At 44.9% G+C, this 17,789-nt stretch overlaps 1 protein-coding gene across 1 annotated transcript in view; it reads left to right on the top strand.

Moving 5' to 3' along the window:
- Nucleotides 1-17,789, top strand: part of UCK2 (uridine-cytidine kinase 2) — an 86,546-nt gene that overhangs the window by 54,951 nt on the left and 13,806 nt on the right. Inside the window, exons 2-4 of the mRNA XM_030824037.1 lie at nucleotides 9,906-10,065; nucleotides 10,932-11,028; nucleotides 15,878-16,020. Coding sequence (XP_030679897.1) covers nucleotides 9,906-10,065; nucleotides 10,932-11,028; nucleotides 15,878-16,020 — 400 coding nt within the window. The remainder of the gene's footprint in view (nucleotides 1-9,905; nucleotides 10,066-10,931; nucleotides 11,029-15,877; nucleotides 16,021-17,789) is intronic.

Raw genomic sequence — 17,789 nt, 5'->3', positions numbered from 1 at the left:
CTTGGTGGTAGCTGTTAACCAGGCTCTGGGTGAGCCTAGAACTTGGTCTCACGTGAGCTGTGTAGATACCTCTCTGCCTTTTTGTTTAAGATGATGTAGCAGGCTGGGCGTGGTGGCTCATGCCTATAATCCCAGCACTATGGGAGGCCGAGGTGTGTGGATCACTTTGGGTCAGGAGTTCGAGACCAGCCTGGCCAACATGTTGAAATCCCGTCTCTACTAAAAATACAAAAAATTTGCTGGGTGTGGTGGCACACACCTGTAGTCCCAGCTACTCGTTAAGCTGAGGCAGACGAATTGTTTGAACCTGGGAGGCAGAGGTTGCAGTGAGCTGAGATCACGCCACCATACTCCAGCCTGGGCAACAGAATAAGACTCTGTCTCAATAAAATTAAAAAAGAAAAAAAAAAGAGATGATGTGGAAGAACTGCAGTTCTCATTTTTGGCCAATTTGCCTTCCAGATTTTCTTCGTCATGTTTACCTTTATCTTTTACATGGTTATAGTCAGAGTATTTGTACTGTATTCTCCCCTGTCCTCGTATATACTTACTCAGGGTTTTTTGTTTGTTTGTTTTCTATCTTGATCGATTTTACTGTAAGTTTATTACTTGGCATGAGGGTAGAAATGTTGATTGTTACTCTACTGCTTTTTAAAATGGGTTTACCAGTTCACAGCACAACAGCCGGCATGAGTGTACCAGTTTTGATGTGGTGAGGTTTTAAACAGTTGGTCTGCTCAATTCTGCTCCCAAAAGCACCTACGTGGGCTCATCTGTTTCCCAGAGGATTAATCCCAGCCGCCTTAAGCATGGACTTAGATACTATTTTCAACCAAAGAATGAGTTGTAGGGAATCAGAAGTGACTTACCTTTCTCTTTTCTTGATAAAATATTTATCAGAAAAATTAACTTCTAAGGAAGCCCAACAAACATATGCTTTGCAGAGCCCCCCAGGGAGTAAATTACAGAGCCTTGCTGAGAATGTTTTGCTCCTGGTGGTTCCAGTATATTCAGTATACACATGTTGGCACTACACCCCTGCTTGTAGGGTTATTGTGGCTCTTTTCTCATCAGAAGATTTCCATCCCCTTCTGATGAGGTGGCAAGACAAGCCAAAGCAGTTGTGTGGTGGCGAAGAGCATGCATCTTGAAGCCAGCCTACCTGACTTTGGAGACAGGCTCAACTGTTTTTCAGACGTTTGACTTTGGTCTGAGTCACTTAATCTGCTTCTCTGACTCAGTTTCTTCTTATGTAAAATAGGGATAATAAGAATACCCACTTCATAGAGTTGATTTGAGGATTAAATATAACCAAGTATATGTGAAGCCTTTAGAATAGTTCCTGGCATATAGCATGTTCTGTGTGTTAGCTATTATTATCATCACTCAGTTAATTTTGAACCACTTAATTTCCAAGTGCTGGTGAGTCCAAAGAGCAGAGCCAAACATGTAATTACATAAACCCAGAAGTGAAATTTTCAAACGTCTTTTCTAGTAATAGAGCTTAATGAGATTGGCACTTCAGGGGAAAGTCCTAGGAACTTGTTTATGTTGGTGACTGTTGATCAACCAGAAGATCTCTCAGACGCAGTCTAACATCTGCGTCTTTCTAGGCTGGACTACCTTTGCGGCACCAGCAGATGGATCAGGAATTAAAACTGGGAGCTTCTATTGTGGGGACTCTTTCATCTTCTACTGTTAATAGCCTTTTGGGTTTCCCTCTCCTGGGTACTACTTTCTCTACGGAGAGCTTGGTCTGTGGCACAAACGGGTGCCGAAAGGGGGAAGAAACACCTCTGGGTAAATATCTGGAGGTCGGCAGGTGACAGAGCAGTGCTCAGTGGTCTGGGGACACTGGTTCAGGTGAATGTTCATCACCTTGCCCTTTAAAACTCACATGGAAATGACTTGGCTGATAAGTTACTTGTGGTTCCTGTGATAATTAAGGCAGCCTGTTGGACCAGGACAAAGGATTTTCTCAGCTTTCAGGAGAATGTTTCTACCAAGAGCCATATACTAAGGTGTGCTGGTTATGTGAGTGTTGACCTCAGTATTAGTATCACTTCTGTTGAAAGTGACAGAAAACCTCTAAAACAGGGTTTAAAGATAGTGTACCTCATTATTTCAGAACGTTTGTGCTGCTGTAACAAAATACCTGATACTGTGTAATTCATGAAGAACAGAAATTTATTTCTCACAATTCCGGAGGCTGTGAAGTCCAACATCAAGGTACTGGCAGGGTTGGTGTCTGGTGAGGGCCGCTGTCTGCTTCCAAGGATGCACCTGGTTGCTGAATCCTCTGGAGGGGACTAATGCAGTGTCCTCACATGGCAGAAGAGCAGAAGAGAATGAATCCACTCCCTCAAGCCCTTTCATAAGGGCCCTCATCACCTCCTAAAGGCCCACCTACTAGTACAATCACATCAGCAGTTAAGTTTCAGCATTTCAGCATGTGAATTCTGGGGGGACACATTCAGACCTTAACACTCACTCTTTTTTTGTTGTTGTTGTTGTTGTTTTTTTTTTTTTTTTGAGACAGAGTCTCACTCTGTCACCAGGCTGGAGTGCAGTGGCATGATCTCAGCTCACTGTAACCTCTGCCTCCTGGGTTCAAGCGATCCTCCTGCGTCAGCCTCCCAAGTAGCTGGGACTACAGGCACATGCCACCACGCCCAGCTAATTTTTTGTATTTTTAGTAGAGACAGGGTTTCACCATGTTGGCCAGGATGGTCTCGATCTCTTGACCTCGTGATCTGCCTGACTCGGCCTCTCAAAGTGCTGGGATTACAGGTGTGAAGCACTCACTCTTAATGGCTCTCAGCTCTAATTATTTGAATCTTGGGCTTTCATTTAGCTTCTCTCCCATCCTTAGTTAGAATGATAGCAATGCTGCAAGGTGGCTGCTTGAGCTTCAGCTATCAAGTCTTCATTTGAGTCAACAGGAAGGAATGTCAAAAGAGGGAACAGTTGCATAGTCATGAGGAACTGCAAAGGTGGCTGAAACTGCAGTCTGTGTGCCCAGCTAAAATTCAAGGACTGATGGCTTGAGCCCAGGAGTTTGAGGCTGCAGTGAGCTAAGATGTTAAACGACTTCAAAAAAGACTTCTGATAAATTTGGACATTTCTATTTAACAGACATATGGGAGACACCCCCCCACCCCCCAGCCCAGGTGCCTGAGAATAAAAACTTAGTCACACTATTGGTCCTTGTGCTCCAAAAGCTCTTCGGTTATTTGACTGACCCATGGCTGCTTTTTGGTACTGGAGAGCCTTATTTGTAATTTAGTGAGTTTCTAATTTAGATCCTGTATGTGATGGCGTGGGTGGGTGGTGGTGATTGTACTGTAGCTAGGAGCTCCTAGTCAGCAATGCATGGGCTCTAGGGCCATCCATGACTTCAAGAATAGATGGCCTGGGGCAACCCACTTGGGTCCACTTCCATGCTGTGGAAGCTTTGTTCTTTCGTTCTTCACAATAAATCTTGCTGCTGAAAAAAAAAAAAAAAAGAATAGATGGCCTTGCAGATATTCCAGGGAAGCATTTGAGTGACACCTCTCTATTGTGCCACTTAATCAGTTGGATTGGAAGTTGAGCCAGCAGGTTTGAACCTTGTTCTTAGTTTTAAACCAGGGCAAATTACTGGTGCTTTGGTTTTCTAATGCCTGTAAATTAGAGCTTCTGAGCCATGTGGGGAGCAACCCCTACCCGCAAAGGAGTGATGTGATGTCTGGGGGCCGCGATGGTTTTTTCCTTTGAGATGGATACCATATAAGCTAGTGGTGATACTTACTTAATGATAGTGACAGGGAAAGCTACTGCCAAGAGTAATCGATGTGACCCACACATAGTCCCAGAGCCAAGGAGCCAGATGGGATCTTCCTGCCTGAGGAGGCCAAGCATCTGGCCTTCAGGCATTCTTCTCTGCTGTGATGTTTCCCGTCTTGAAAAGCAGGGAGAAAATGATCAATCAGTTTGCCTCAACCTGGAGCTGATTGGCTGTGGTTGCTAAGTTTTCCTCCCTCTGAGCAGCCCTCCCTGTGATTCTGAAGCAGCTCATCCAGAGTGTTACAACAGACATCTTGATGGGATTCAAAAATGTTGGGCAGCATGGTTATCTGGTCTTCTTCTGTAAGGATGACTGTGAGATGTGCTAGCCCATTCCCGTAGGGACACACCTAAGCCGACGCCCTCCCAAGGGCTGAGTTGTTCTGAGCTGTCCAGGCTTGGGCTATGTCAGGTTCTGAGCACTGAAGTGCAGTGGAGGGTATATGACAAAGAGGCAACAGAGCTGATTGCCCTGCTTGTTTTCTTTTATTCATTCAGTGGTCTTGGAACTGGGCAAGAGGATTTTATGGATTAGATCCTGGAAGACACACACTAGAACTAACATAGTAAGATTGTGTTTAGGCTGTCAGAGCCACCTCCAGAGGGAGAATGATTTTAGAGAAATATCCTTTGTGTAGCAATACAGGAACCTATGCTGGCTCAACAGCTGCCCTTTTGGAAACTGCCAGCTGAAGGGGCCTGTTGATGAGCTGTTTACTGGCACTGGGGCTTCCCAAATGGGAAGTCTCTGCTAAAGGAGTTCATTGTTCAGCATGTCTAGTGGACCCTGGCTCCTAACAGCTGGATTCTTTTGAACATAATAAACATTTCTAGAACAGGTTTTCTTGGTGAGCTTTTAGCTTCCTTTTAATAGGCACATCACTTGCCTGCCTTTAGTTCTATGAAGTTCAACATAAACGTTGACTTTAGTGATATAGTGGGACAAAACAGTATTATATTTCTCATCAGTTCCCTCCCTGTCTCCCTTCCCCTGTCATTGTTTTCCAGAGGTAAAGTACATTTATGGAGAGCATCGGGGTGAATGCCAAAGCGGCTTATGTTCTAAAATAGTGAAAAGAATTGTGCAGTTGGAGTTAGACCTATGGTTTGAGACTCAGCTTTGGGACTGAGCAAATCATTTCATGTGATCAATTTTCTAAGCTTCAATTTCCTAATTAGGAAAAAAGAAGACAAAGTAATACTTGTTGTAATGGAATTAAATGAGATAGTGTCTTCAGAATACCATATAAGTAAAGAAATTGTGAATCACCTACACTGATTTCTTCCATAGATTTTGTTTTTTCCTTTCTTAAAATACCTTGTATTGACCTTCACCTAACTTTGTATTTGGACAACAGCCCACAGTCCTAGCAGACCTTTAACCCTCCCGACTCCAATTTCAGTAATGTGTTAGAAGTGGCAGGGACAGAATATATTCTGGATTCATTCACTAAATATAGAGATATTATACAAAATGAAGCTGAACTCACGCTCCAGTGGGCAGTGTCAGTTTGCCTGTGAGACAGTGCTATGCAGCTGCAGCCACTAAGTGTCTAGGCACTGGAGATGGACTGCTAGAGTGGGAATCCTGGCTCCATTCAACCTCTCTTTGCCTTTATGTTTGCCATCAGTGGTGTGGATATGATAATAATTCCCATCACATAAGCTTGTGGTATGCAGATGAGATCATTTTAAAGTGCTGAGCCCAGTACCTAGCATATAGAAAGAAATGGGGCTTTTATTATAGTAATAATAATTTTTAATTGTGGTAAAATACACATAACATAAAATTTACCATCGTAACCGTCTTTAAGTGTACATCTCAGTGGTGTTGAGTATATTCACGTTATTGGATGACCAAATTCCAGAACCCTTTCATTGTACAAAATCCATTCAGCAACTCTTCATTTTCCCCTCCCCTCAGCCCCTGGCGACCACCATTTAACTTTCTGTTTCTATGAATTTGACTACTTTGCATAGTGAAATCCTATGGTATTTGTCTTTTTGTGACTATTAATATAATTGTTAAGTCTTAGCCCACTGTAACAGTTGTACCCTTTCCCATTTTAGATTTCTGTAGGCTCAGGATTGCCTGCCTTCTCAAACCCTGGATATTGGTGGATTATTTCTCTTTCTTTTCTTTTTTCTCTCTTACTTTTTAGAGATAGAGTCTTGCTCTGTTGCCCAGGCTGGAGTGCAGTGGCATGATCATGGCTCACTGCAGCCTTAATCTCCTGGGCTCAAGCAGTCCTCCTGCCTTAGCCTGCCACACGTAGCTGGGACTACAGGCACAAACACCATGCCTAGATAATTTCTGAATTTGTGTAGAGGTGGGGTCTCACAGTGTTGCCTACCTTGGGCTTGAACTCCTGGGCTCAAGTGATCCTCCTGCCCTAGCCTCTCAAGTCACTGGGATTATAGGTGCACGCCACTGTGCCCAGCTGAATTATTCTTAAGGGACAAGATGACACCTCAGAGCTCCATTTCATCCTTTGGAAGAGAGGGGCAGGATTAGGCAAGAGGAGAACACAGAGATGATAGTGAAAGAGATACAGAGGTGAGCGTTAAGTAAGCGAAAGAGCATTTATTCAGGGCAGAGTAGAGTCTCTTTGTGGGACTCCTCCTTCCCTCCCTGCCTTCTTCCCTACCAGGTAAAAATTCAAACCTACACAACAATAGAGAGGATGATATAACCAAACCCTATGTACCTGTCAGCCAGATTCAACAGTTATCCAGATTTTTTAGGGCCCATTTGTAACATGGCCCAGGAGGAAGAAAATGCCTGAACAATCTAGATTAACCTAGAGGCAGGTGTTTCTTTGCTTATTTGTGCAATTTTATGTATCTCCTTCCTGATAAAGGGCTTCTTCTGCCTTGGGACTTCTTACTATCTAAGGTTGAAGTAAAGAGCCAGGACTCTATGAAACCACGTTACTTAACTTGGTTTCCTCATCCATGCAGGAGAGCACATGTGGCTTCTAAGGATGGTCATAATGGAGTGTTTGGCACAGGGCCTGTTGCCTAATAAGTAATCATTTACACTGTTAGCAGTGGTAGTGTGTTTGTGGAAGGGAAGGGTCACCAGCCAGGTCCTTGAAAACACGGGACTGAGACATTTAGCGGGGGATCAACACAATTAGTCGTACTGTATCATTGATCAAGGGTTGGGATGAGCGCTGATTTTCTAGAATTGCACCTACTGTATGTTCATTATCCCATTTTACTGGCCATTGTACAGGTTGTGTCCTAGATTGTGCTGGATTAAGGGAAACAGTAGTTTATCTGCAAAATTAGGTAGTGTAACTTTTTAATATGCTTTTTTGATGGTGATGGGATTGCTATTTACATTAAAAATATTTTATGGGTTTTAAATATAAATAAAAATATCACAATTTGAATAACTAGATAATATACATTTGGCTTCGTGAATCACTTTTTTGTTTTTGTTCTTTGGAATTCTAGGAGGAATTCTATCTACTAATAAGGGCTGTAGACTTTACCTTCCTACAACCTTAGGACATAAGAAATGTCCTAAGATAGATGCCTGGGAGGAAAAGGAAATTGAGGGCCTACAGATGTTTAAAAACTTATAGTTTCTAATTGCATAGAGCCTTTGATTCCCCCCCCCCCCCCATCCATCTGTAGCACCCAGAGAGCCTTGGTTTTGTTGTAACATTTTCACTTTTGAATCTAGTTTATCATATGAAAGTTTTACCGTTCTGTGATATTTTGGGGCATGGGAGGATCTGTGGTCCCAAAGTCCAGAGTAGTTTTAAATGTTTTTCTGTGTTAATATGCAAAAGTATCATGAAAGCGAAATAAATTGTTTGCAAATAATTGAGTTAAAATATTATTGTTCCTCCAAAGATCCTTACTTAGTCGTGTGTCACAACTTGTATAACAGGACGTATTTTGCAGAACTGTTTAGTTTGCACTGACTTGTGCAACAGGAATGGCCAGTTTTCCTTATGCTCAGGGCAATCAAACACAACTTTATAAGAATTGTAACTTTAAAAGATTTCATGTTTTTGTTGTTGTTGTTGTTGTTGTTGTTAAAATCAGTTGGTGAAATAAATTCAATAGTAAAACTTCTAAGATTTAAGTCATCAAACCTCTAAATATGCTGGTTTTCTGTTCTGTTCTGTTCTGTTCTGTTCTCTTTTTTCTTTTTTTTTGATGCAGTCTCACTCTGTTGCCCAGGCTGGAGTACATGGTACGATCTCAGCTGACTGCAACCTCTGTGTCTTGGGTTCAGGCAATTTTCCTGGCTCAGCCTCCCGAGTAGCTGGGACTACAGGCATATGCTACCATGCCTGGCTAATTTTTGTATTTTTAGTAGAGGCAGGGTTTCACCATGTTGGCCAGCCTAGTCTCAAACTGACTTCAGGTGATTCATCACAGTTTAAGAAGCCTCTTAAACTGTGGGATTATAGGTGTGAGCTACCGTGCCTGGCCTAAATATGCTGTTTTTCCTTTCTATTTATTCGGTCGACCAGTTTCTTTCCTCTTTTTTTTTTTTTTTTGAGACGGGGTCTCACTGTGTTGCCCAGGCTGGTCTCAAATTCCTGACCTCAAGCAATCCACCCCCTTCAGCCTCCCAAAGTTATGGGATTACAGGCATGAGCCACCGTGCCCAGCAGGTCAATCAGTTTCATTAGAAGACTTGGGTTATGTCTCCTACAGCTTATGTAATACAGACATTTTTATTTTTACATTAGTCTTTGTATGAAATGAAAAAAGAAATCAGTTATTTGATAAATATAATCCTTCACTATCTCATTCTGTTGAATGCACTTGTTTCATAATGTTCCTTTTACGAAGAGTATATGTTATTGAAGGGAAAAGGGGGCAGATACATATATTACTATCTGTTTTTCTTTTTTTTTTAATTTTGGGATACATGTATTACTAACAACACACACAAAGCATGTAGGTTTGAGTTCATTTGGAATTGGCTTCTCCACTCTTGTTTGGGATACCCCTAAGTTGTTTTAGATGTCGGTGGTGTTTGTGTTCCTTGTCACCCTGTCTGTGGTGACACACATTTGTGAAAAGGCCACCTGGTTTACTGTAGATGTGAAGTCATGGCTGTGGACTGGAGCAAAAGTAACCAACAGAAGTAGGATTAACGCTGTGAGCACAGCCTTCTTGCTAACTAGCTGAGCTTTCTGGCCATGGTTTTTGGTTCCATTGATATAAAGAGATGTTCAGGGGCTGAGTGGCATTCCATGGATGTGCAGTCACCTTGTGATTCCAAGGCCCTGTAGCCCCTCAGCACATCATCACCATGCCCTCATTCTACTTTCTGCTGCCTTTTTTATCTGTCTATACCAGGGCACAAGCAGACAGGATCAGTTAGCCCTACCTTTATCAGTGGCTCTGGGAAAGGCTCTTCTGGAGGAGGAGGAGGAGGAGGAGGAGGAGTGCTCCCCTCCTTCCCCCACCATCACTGCAAGTACCTGAGAGTAGTAAGCTGTGTTAAGGGAAGGGAGGAAGGAACTTTGGGGATCTTAAGACTTCTCTGTCACAGGCGTGTCAGGCAGACTCTTCTCCATTAGCCTTTTTTTTTTTTTTTTTTTTTTTTAATTTAACTTTTAAGTTCAGGGGTTTGTTACATAGGTAAACTTGTATCACGGGGGTTTGTTATACAGATTATTTCATCACCCGGGTATTAAGCCTAGTACCCATTAGTTATTTTTCCTTATCCTCTGCTTCCTCCCACCTGCCACCTCCAGCAGGCCCCAGTGTGTGTTGTTCCCCTCCCTGTGTCCATGCATTCTCATCATTTAGCTCCCACTTACAAGTGAGAACATGCAGTATTTGGTTTTCTGTTCCTGTGTTAGTTTGCTAAGGATAGTGTCCTCTAGCTCCATCCATGTTCCCGCATAAGACATGATCTTATTCTTTTTATGGCTGCATCCCTTAGCCCTTTAACTCATCATGCACGATAGCTGCCTTTGGATTCTTCCTTCCAGAGGCCCTTCTTGGAAGGTGTGCATCAGCTTGGTTACTCCCGGGACTTCCTCTGTACCACACATGCCCTTTCTCTTATTCCTGGGTGCTCTCTTCTCTCCTCGCAGTCTTCCGTGTGTGCTAAGATCGTGCAGCTCCTGGGGCAGAATGAGGTGGACTATCGCCAGAAGCAGGTGGTCATCCTGAGCCAGGATAGCTTCTACCGTGTCCTCACCTCGGAGCAGAAGGCCAAAGCCCTGAAGGGCCAGTTCAACTTTGACCACCCGGGTGAGTCGGGGCATTGAAGGGGGTATGTATGTGTATTGGTGTTGAGGGGGGAATATTTTTATTTTGCTCATGAAGAAGTTGCTTAACCTCTCGGAATCTTGTTTCTATCTAGAACGTAGGGACTTGATAACTACCTTGCAGTGTTATTGTGGGGCTTATGTGAAAGAAGGAATTTTCAAATGTTTCATGGAGTGCTTGGCTCATTAAATACTGATTGAATCTGTATCTGAACAAAGGTGATTTTGTATGAGCCTGGGACTCAAGATGGGCCAGACATGAGGTCGAACATGCAGAGCTAGTCCTTCTGCTGCCTCTGATCTGAGGCAGCCCTCGTCAGACCCTCCTCCTCATGTGTACATGTGTGTTCAACCCACTGTCTGGCAGAGAGGGAGATGGAGGGGCAGGGTGGCTGCCAGAATGGTTTTTGCCCTGCAGCCCTAGATCAGCACACTGCTCCTTTAGCTGGCTTGGGTTTCTTATAACTGTTGGAAGCAAACCTGGGCATGGTGCCTATTGTGTGTACTCCCCTAGTCGTGGGTTTGCTTTCCAGGTTAGTTTAGCATGTGCCAATCCTAGGATGATAACAGCTAAACTTGGAGAGGGGAAAGACCTGTCCGAAGTCAGGGATGGAATGTCAAAGGAGAAAAAAAAGAAATCTATTTGTCAGAACTCATTTATACACCCTATTTTGAGATACAGGAAGCTTCCATTCTCCTTTGGGTAAAAATCCAGCTTTTTAGGGAGCAGTATGATTACCTTTAAAGTGTGATGTGCCCATATACATGTTTATGAGGATGCCTTGTGTATGATTATAGGAGATACTATTTTAAAATTAAGAAACATTTTAACAGTTTGGTATTTTTCAGATGCCTTTGACAATGAACTCATTCTCAAAACGCTCAAAGAAATCACTGAAGGGAAAACAGTCCAGATCCCCGTGTATGACTTTGTCTCCCATTCCCGGTAAGTGAGCTGTCCTAGGCCAGGGATGGCACCCACTGCTCCACAGAGCATCCCTGGTCTGCACTGAGACCTCCTTCCTTACCTCTCGCACTTCAGACCTCTGTCCTATCCCTGCCTAATGCCATTCCAGCCTGTCAGTGGGGTGGGTGGTGGCAGCAGTGTGTGCCGTGGGATTGCAGAGGTTGGGGAGTTCATCTGGGCACTTCCTGGAACAGTCCTGTTGTCACGATTCCTTAATTCTGAAGGATAGGATCGTGATTTCAGCTTGAGGGACTCCATGTGCGTTCTGATCCACATTCCACTGCTGTTGTTCCTGGAACAAGATGTAAGGGGAGGGGTAGAGGAAGGGCAGGAAGAAGAGCCAAGAAAACTTTTTTCTGCTCTCCTGGTTTACCTGGGATTGGACAATGTGGAGAGGCATGAGGTCACCAGACCGTGATCTCAGAATTAACCAAGCCTTCCAGAAAGCTTCTCAGTGGAATCAAAGCAGTCCTTTCCAGTGAAGCCTCAATTTTAGTGCTCCTGATTAGGAATAGAGGAGTGGCCACACTTCCACCTCATCCTCCTTCCCTCTGAGTGATGGGAATGGGCTCCTAGAGGATTGCACTCCTGCTGGCCAGACCCCAAGCTCCTTCAGAGCGTCTCAGACCTGAATGTAGAACACACACATCTTCCCGTGAGTCTGAACTAGAGAGCATGGTGAAGATTTGGTTGCAGGAGGAAGATGAGAGAGACAGAGAATGAGCATGCATGTGTGTGCGTTGAGGTATAGAGGGGGCTGTTTTGGTGCTTACCTCCGTGCCTCACCAGAATCTTCTGAAACACTTCCTTCTATGGGCCAGGTTCTTCTGTGTAGGAGAGAGGAAAGTGAAAGATCAGGATACCATCCTCATGCCTCCCGTGTCACTCTATTTTCATAACCCAACCACTGCAGATCATGGAGGAATGAATGAAGGCATTTAGTATAGGATTTGGAGCTTACACGAACATCGAGGCTGGGAGAGTGAAGACCTGGAAGTTTATAGCCAGAGAAACAGACAAAATAGTCCCCATTGACTCTAGCCTGAGGCACTGGAGCAGAAGCTGGGGTTCATGGAAAAGTCCAAGAAACCACCACGTCTGGGTTTGCAGCCTCAATCTGGGAGCTTGTGGACTGTTTGCAAAGTTTCCCTGTCTCATTATTATGATCTCCTGAATATCGTGGATTTTGCTTCACTCTCACCTTCTAAGTCTCTTGTTGGCGTAGTAACCTGGAGGCATATGGGGAAAGGGATTCTGAGAATTGTAGTTCTCCCTTAGGGGGAAGTGGTGGTGGTGTCACGTTGACAAGAGACATTCCAGCCCATCACGTCCCAAGTGAAGAATTAAAATGCACCATGATGGCTAAGGCAAGGGCCTGCAGAAGAATGTAAAGGAGGGAGGAAGAGCAGAGGATTCAGAGCGGGTTGTATGGAGGAGGTGATATTTAAGCTTTAGATAGGAAAGGATAAGAAGTTGTTTGGGAAAGGGATTTCCAAGGTGCTGGGTAGGGAAGCATTTCAGAGCTAGGCATGGATCAGCTTGGTTGGGGCACGGCAGTGGAGAGGTGTGGAGGAATGGGAGTGGGTGTGTGGGAAGGCAGGCAGGCCTCAGGTCATGAAGGGCCATAGGCGGCAGGGCCAGGAGCACAGACATTTTGGCAATAGGGAGCTACAGACAGCTCTGCTGTTGTAGTGGAAAGGTCATTGTGGCAGGAGGAGAGAGGATCTGCAATGCCATTTGTGAAGAAGCCTTTGGAACAGCCCCAGTGAGAGTCTGATAAGGGCCTGAAAGAAGGCAGTGGAACTGAGCGTGGTTGACAGGAGCCAGGGCCTGACCAGTGCAGTCTAGGAGTGGAGGAGGGAAGTTGAAGACCTCGTGCATCATGAGTTCTAGCAAGTTGATATGCCAACAAAAGAAAATCCTGGTAGAATTCCCAGTGCAGACATGTTTCACGTTTCCTCCTGATTTATCTCATACCTTATATTTTAAAACCTTATTCTTTAGTGGCTCAAAGCTCATGTCTTAGAAACTTTCACTGATCACCCTAGACTCATAGCCACCCCTTTCCCACCTCCTTGCAAATCTTAAGGGCCACTTAATTGGACATTGAGCCATTCAGGGTTAACTGATTCCATCCCACCCGTGGGCATTTGGTACAAATAAAAATTTGTTGGGCTAAAATGAAGAAGACACTTACTTGTTGCAATTACATTTCTCTGAGCATCCTTTCCCCCATAAGCCAAATGAGATGGTTAGACTGGGTTATCTCAAATGATCTAATTGGCTAGTTTCTTTTTGGGACATCCCAGCCAGACTCTAAATTCCTAAGTGGTATATTATGCCAGTTATGACTCCTTGCACATTCTGGGCTAGTAGTTGCTCAATAAATTTGTTGTTGTTTTTTAAAAACTCTGAGCTGTTATGACAGTTTTTAGACCTGCATGTGGACTTGGGAAATGATTAATTCTAACTTCTTAAGGCACCAGCAACAAATTAGGCAGTTAATTTTCTCCTTCCAAAGGAAAACCACTTTTCCTTTGTAGTATTTATCAATTAGGCATCCTAAAATGCTCTTAATATCTAGTGTCAGTACAGATTGAACATCCCTAATCTAAAAACCCAAAATGTGAAATGCTCCAAAATCTGAAACTTTTTGAGTGCCAATGTGACGTTCAAAGGAAATGCTCACTGGAGCATTTCAGATTTTGGATTTTCATATTAGGGAGGCTCATTGTAGATCTGTCTCCCCCTGCCATCTTAGGGATGCCCTAAATATAATGCAAATATTCCAAAATCTGAAAAAAATCCAAAATTCAAAAATCCTGAACACCTAAGCATTTCATATAAGGGATACTCAACCCGGATATGTAAACTTAGTGCAGCCATTGTGTTCTCTGTTAGTGTGTTCAAGTGGACTCTTGCACATACATTCACTTTATTTTTGGACAAAGCCTTCCCACCCTCTCCTTGGTGTAGGGCAGTTGCCTAGTGAGTGGCTCACTATTTCACTTACCCATTGGTTCTGTTTTCTGAACTTCTCTAGGTTGCCTTCTTATGCACAATGGGCACACCATTTTCTGGCAGCTGACATTCATCTAGGCTGGTGCTTCTCTACCCTGGCTGCATGTTAGAAATATTTTGGGAGCTTCTAAATAGTATTGAAGTTCTAGCTCCACTTCAGACTCATTAAATCAGAGCTCCTTGGGGGTAGGATCCAGGTAGGGGTATTTTTATAAGCTTCCCAGATGGTTCTGATATGCATCTCAGATACACCACAATTCTAGGGCATTTCCTAATCCTAGTCCTTTTCTCCTGTCTTCCCTGCCCCGTTCTGCCACTTGCTAGCTACCCCAACAGTGCCTGCCTTAAAACTCAGACACAAGCCTGTTGGTCCAAGCTAAGAAGGCATCAGGGAGTGTTTATGGGAAGGAGTTCCAACGGCACCCTCTTGAGCTGGCCATTGATACTGACCTCCTTATGCTTGCACAGATGGAACTACTGTTTTAAGAGACTTTGTTTTATTGCGGTTGCCAGTGTGCTAGTCAGGGTGAGTGAAAACCTTGTAATGATGATTATTTCTCTATTTTCAGTGAATTTTGAGCAAGAGGCAGTTGGTGACATGTAAGGTGGGCATAGGACAGAATCAAAAGACAAAACACAGTGTAAGCTGCAGCAAGGCAAAGTTGAGCACAAGCAAGGCCATCTGTGAAAGCCCATCGCCTAACCGTTTAGCAATGTTTCACCCTTCTTGCTTTTTGAAAAGTCATGTTGGTTGGGCTTGGTAGCTCATGCCTGTAATCCTAGCACTTTGGGAGGCTGAGGTGGGTGGGTTGCATGAGTCGAGGAGTTATAGACCAGCCTGGGCAACATGGTGAAACCCCGTTTCTACCAAAAATATAAAAACTAGCCTTGGGTGGTGGTGTGCATCTGTAGTCCTAGACACTTAGGGGGCTGAGGCGGGAGGATGGCCTGAGTCTGGGAAGTTGAGGCTGCAGTGAGTCCAAGATTGCGCCACTGCACTCCAGCCTCCTGGGTGACAAAGTGAGACCCTGTCTCCAAAAACAAAAAAAAGAAAGAAAAGTCATGTTTACAATTAGTGCATGCCCTAGGCTTCCCAACCATGTGGGTTGGGTGCATGAGGTCATGCATATTTCTGCTTTATTGATAAGGGAGAGCAGCTCTAGGGAGCCCAGGATTGACCTGTGGCCACTTTATTGGCTTGGGGTAGAGCCAGACCAGACAGACATCGGGATTCTGTACTTCCTCACAAATGCTTTCTCGTCTGTATCCTCTTTCCCAAAACTTTTCTTTATTTTCCTTCCTTCCCTTCCCCTTCTGTCCTTTCCTCCCTCCTTTCAGTTGCCTCAGGACTGGCGAGGAGGGGGTGGGGTTGTTGAGAGAAAACTGTGAGTTTCTGTTTTTAAAGTTCAGCGTGTTAGGTTCCATAAATGCCAGGCCATGAGAGCATTCCTGGAGACGCCTTCAGAGAAAAAAAGAAATCACATCTGTTTTTGTCTGCCTTTATTCTTCATTCAACAGCAGGTTTTTTTAATTCCAAGGAGAAGGATGTCTGCCGTGTATTTCTGTTTCATGGTGAAAGCTCAGAAGTGGTCAAAGGAGACCTTTGTCCCAGCCGTGATCACCCTTGGCTCTTTGGTGGTGGTCCGAGGGCTCTGTAAGACCGTATTAGCCAAGTCTTTAGCCCCCGCTTGAAGTCTGTGGGGGCAAGGAACCCTGAACCCAGCCCAGCCAGATGTTCTGGCCCTTGTTCTCTGTCTCTTGCTAGCCCCTGCCTGGCTTGGCCCATTATCTGCTCTGTGCTTTGCAGGAAGGAGGAGACAGTTACTGTCTATCCCGCAGACGTGGTGCTCTTTGAAGGGATCCTGGCCTTCTACTCCCAGGAGGTACGAGACCTGTTCCAGATGAAGCTTTTTGTGGATACAGATGCGGACACCCGGCTCTCACGCAGAGGTGCGTTCTAAAAGCCTCAGGTGGCCCTGTTGGTGGCCACCTTGAGGGCGGGGGAGCTGGGAGCCTGTGACAGGACCCCACCCGCCTGAGTCTGAAGCCCATGCCTTCCCTGAGGCAGCTGTGTGTCGCATGGTCCAGCCCGGCTGTGTCAGTCCAGCCCCAGGATATCCTGCTGCCCAGACACTTGGTAACATTTGAGAAGGGATTAGTCACTTACTGTTTGGGATAACGAAAGGATTGTGAAGTCACAGAGACTAAATAAGACACTGACGTCTGGTTTTGCTGGGAAAAGTTTGATTAAATACTTAGTTCCTTGCAATTTGTTTATAAGACGTCAAAATGAAGATGCTCTGATTTGGGGAACTAACTGTAGGACCCCTGTGGATAGGATCCCCTGTGCCTGAAGCGCTGGGCAGCTCATCCTGTTATCCTGCTTCTCTAGCCCCTTATTTTCCAGCAGGCTTTATGGAGGCATTACCACTCTTTCTAGTCAGCTCAGGAGGGAAGTCAGCTGTGCCCTCCGCAGGCCCTACTGAGTGTGGGCCTGCCTGTGCTAAGTCCCCATGCCTGTGTGCTGAAGGCACAGCAGTGCCCCTTGGTAGAGGAGCCCAGCCTGTGAACTGAGCTCTATAGGGTATTGAGCAGAGAGTTTGCTTCCACCAGGAGAGATTGGGAGGCTTCATGGAGGAAGAAGGGTTGGGACTTGGATGTGGTGGGGTAGGGTGACAATATAGGCAACCCATGAAGGTGCACAGCACAGATGTACAGACAGTGGCTTGTTCCGAGAGTGGCGGGAACCTGGAGTGTACAGAGGGTTGTACGAAGAGACACTAGAAAGTAGGTTGGGGTCTGGTTTTAGAGACTGAGATCTCTAGTCTGCTTCTCGGTGGGCAAGGGAGAGCTACTGTGAGGTTCTGAGCAAGGCAAGTGAAGTGGCCACTGTTCTGTGTTGGACACTGGTTCTGGCAGAGGAAATGCAAGTGAAGCCTGTAGCTGGAGCAGCTCTTTGGAGACAGCTCTGCTGATCTAGACAAGAGGCAGGGCTGTGGTCCTTAGGTGGGTGGGAGAGGGAGCAGAGTTGAGAAGAGTATTAGCAGAGTTAGAGTCGACCAGGACCCAGCAAGGGCAGTGGGTGGAGGCGACTGAATAGAGGAATGAGAGGTGAGAAGGTTTGAGTCTCCGTTGTGTGAAGGAGGCAGGGAGACACAGGAAATGATGAGGTTAGCTCCTAGTCACAGGACACACTATTGATAGTTTCAGATTTTATAAGCTCTATCCCAGAGCCCTCTGACTTCAAAGTCTGGGTAATTTTCTCTTTTCGGTTCATGAAACAGATCTGTAGTTTATCCCATTTAGCACTGTAATTGTAAGAACTATTCATGAGACCAGTAGAACCTACAGAAACAAGTCCTGAGCTTTGCCCTTCTAAGTAGTAATAGATACACATGCTATTAAGTCAGTGGGAGCTACATCTTGCTCCCAGGTGGGATGGGGGACGGTTAGTTTTGTGTGATGGAAAAAAGAATGGAACGGGAGGAGACTTTTATTTCTAGCAGAGCCCTTCCCAGCCAGCTTTGTGACTAGGCTCTTGCGACACCCTGGCTTGGGTTTCTTTATGCATAATACAGGGGAGACAGGCCTGCTTTTAGTGTCACGACTCTGGCCGGGTAAGAGTTGCATGGTCATTTTGGATAGATATTTGTACCCTGAGCCTGACAACCCCTCATGCTTCTGCCCCAGGGCCTGGCTTGTCACCTTAATCCACAAAC

This window comes from Nomascus leucogenys, chromosome 12 (assembly GCF_006542625.1).
Source record: "Nomascus leucogenys isolate Asia chromosome 12, Asia_NLE_v1, whole genome shotgun sequence".
Lineage (NCBI taxonomy): Eukaryota > Metazoa > Chordata > Mammalia > Primates > Hylobatidae > Nomascus > Nomascus leucogenys.
Note: the sequence above shows the minus strand (reverse complement) of the source record. Positions and strands in the feature narration are given on the sequence as shown.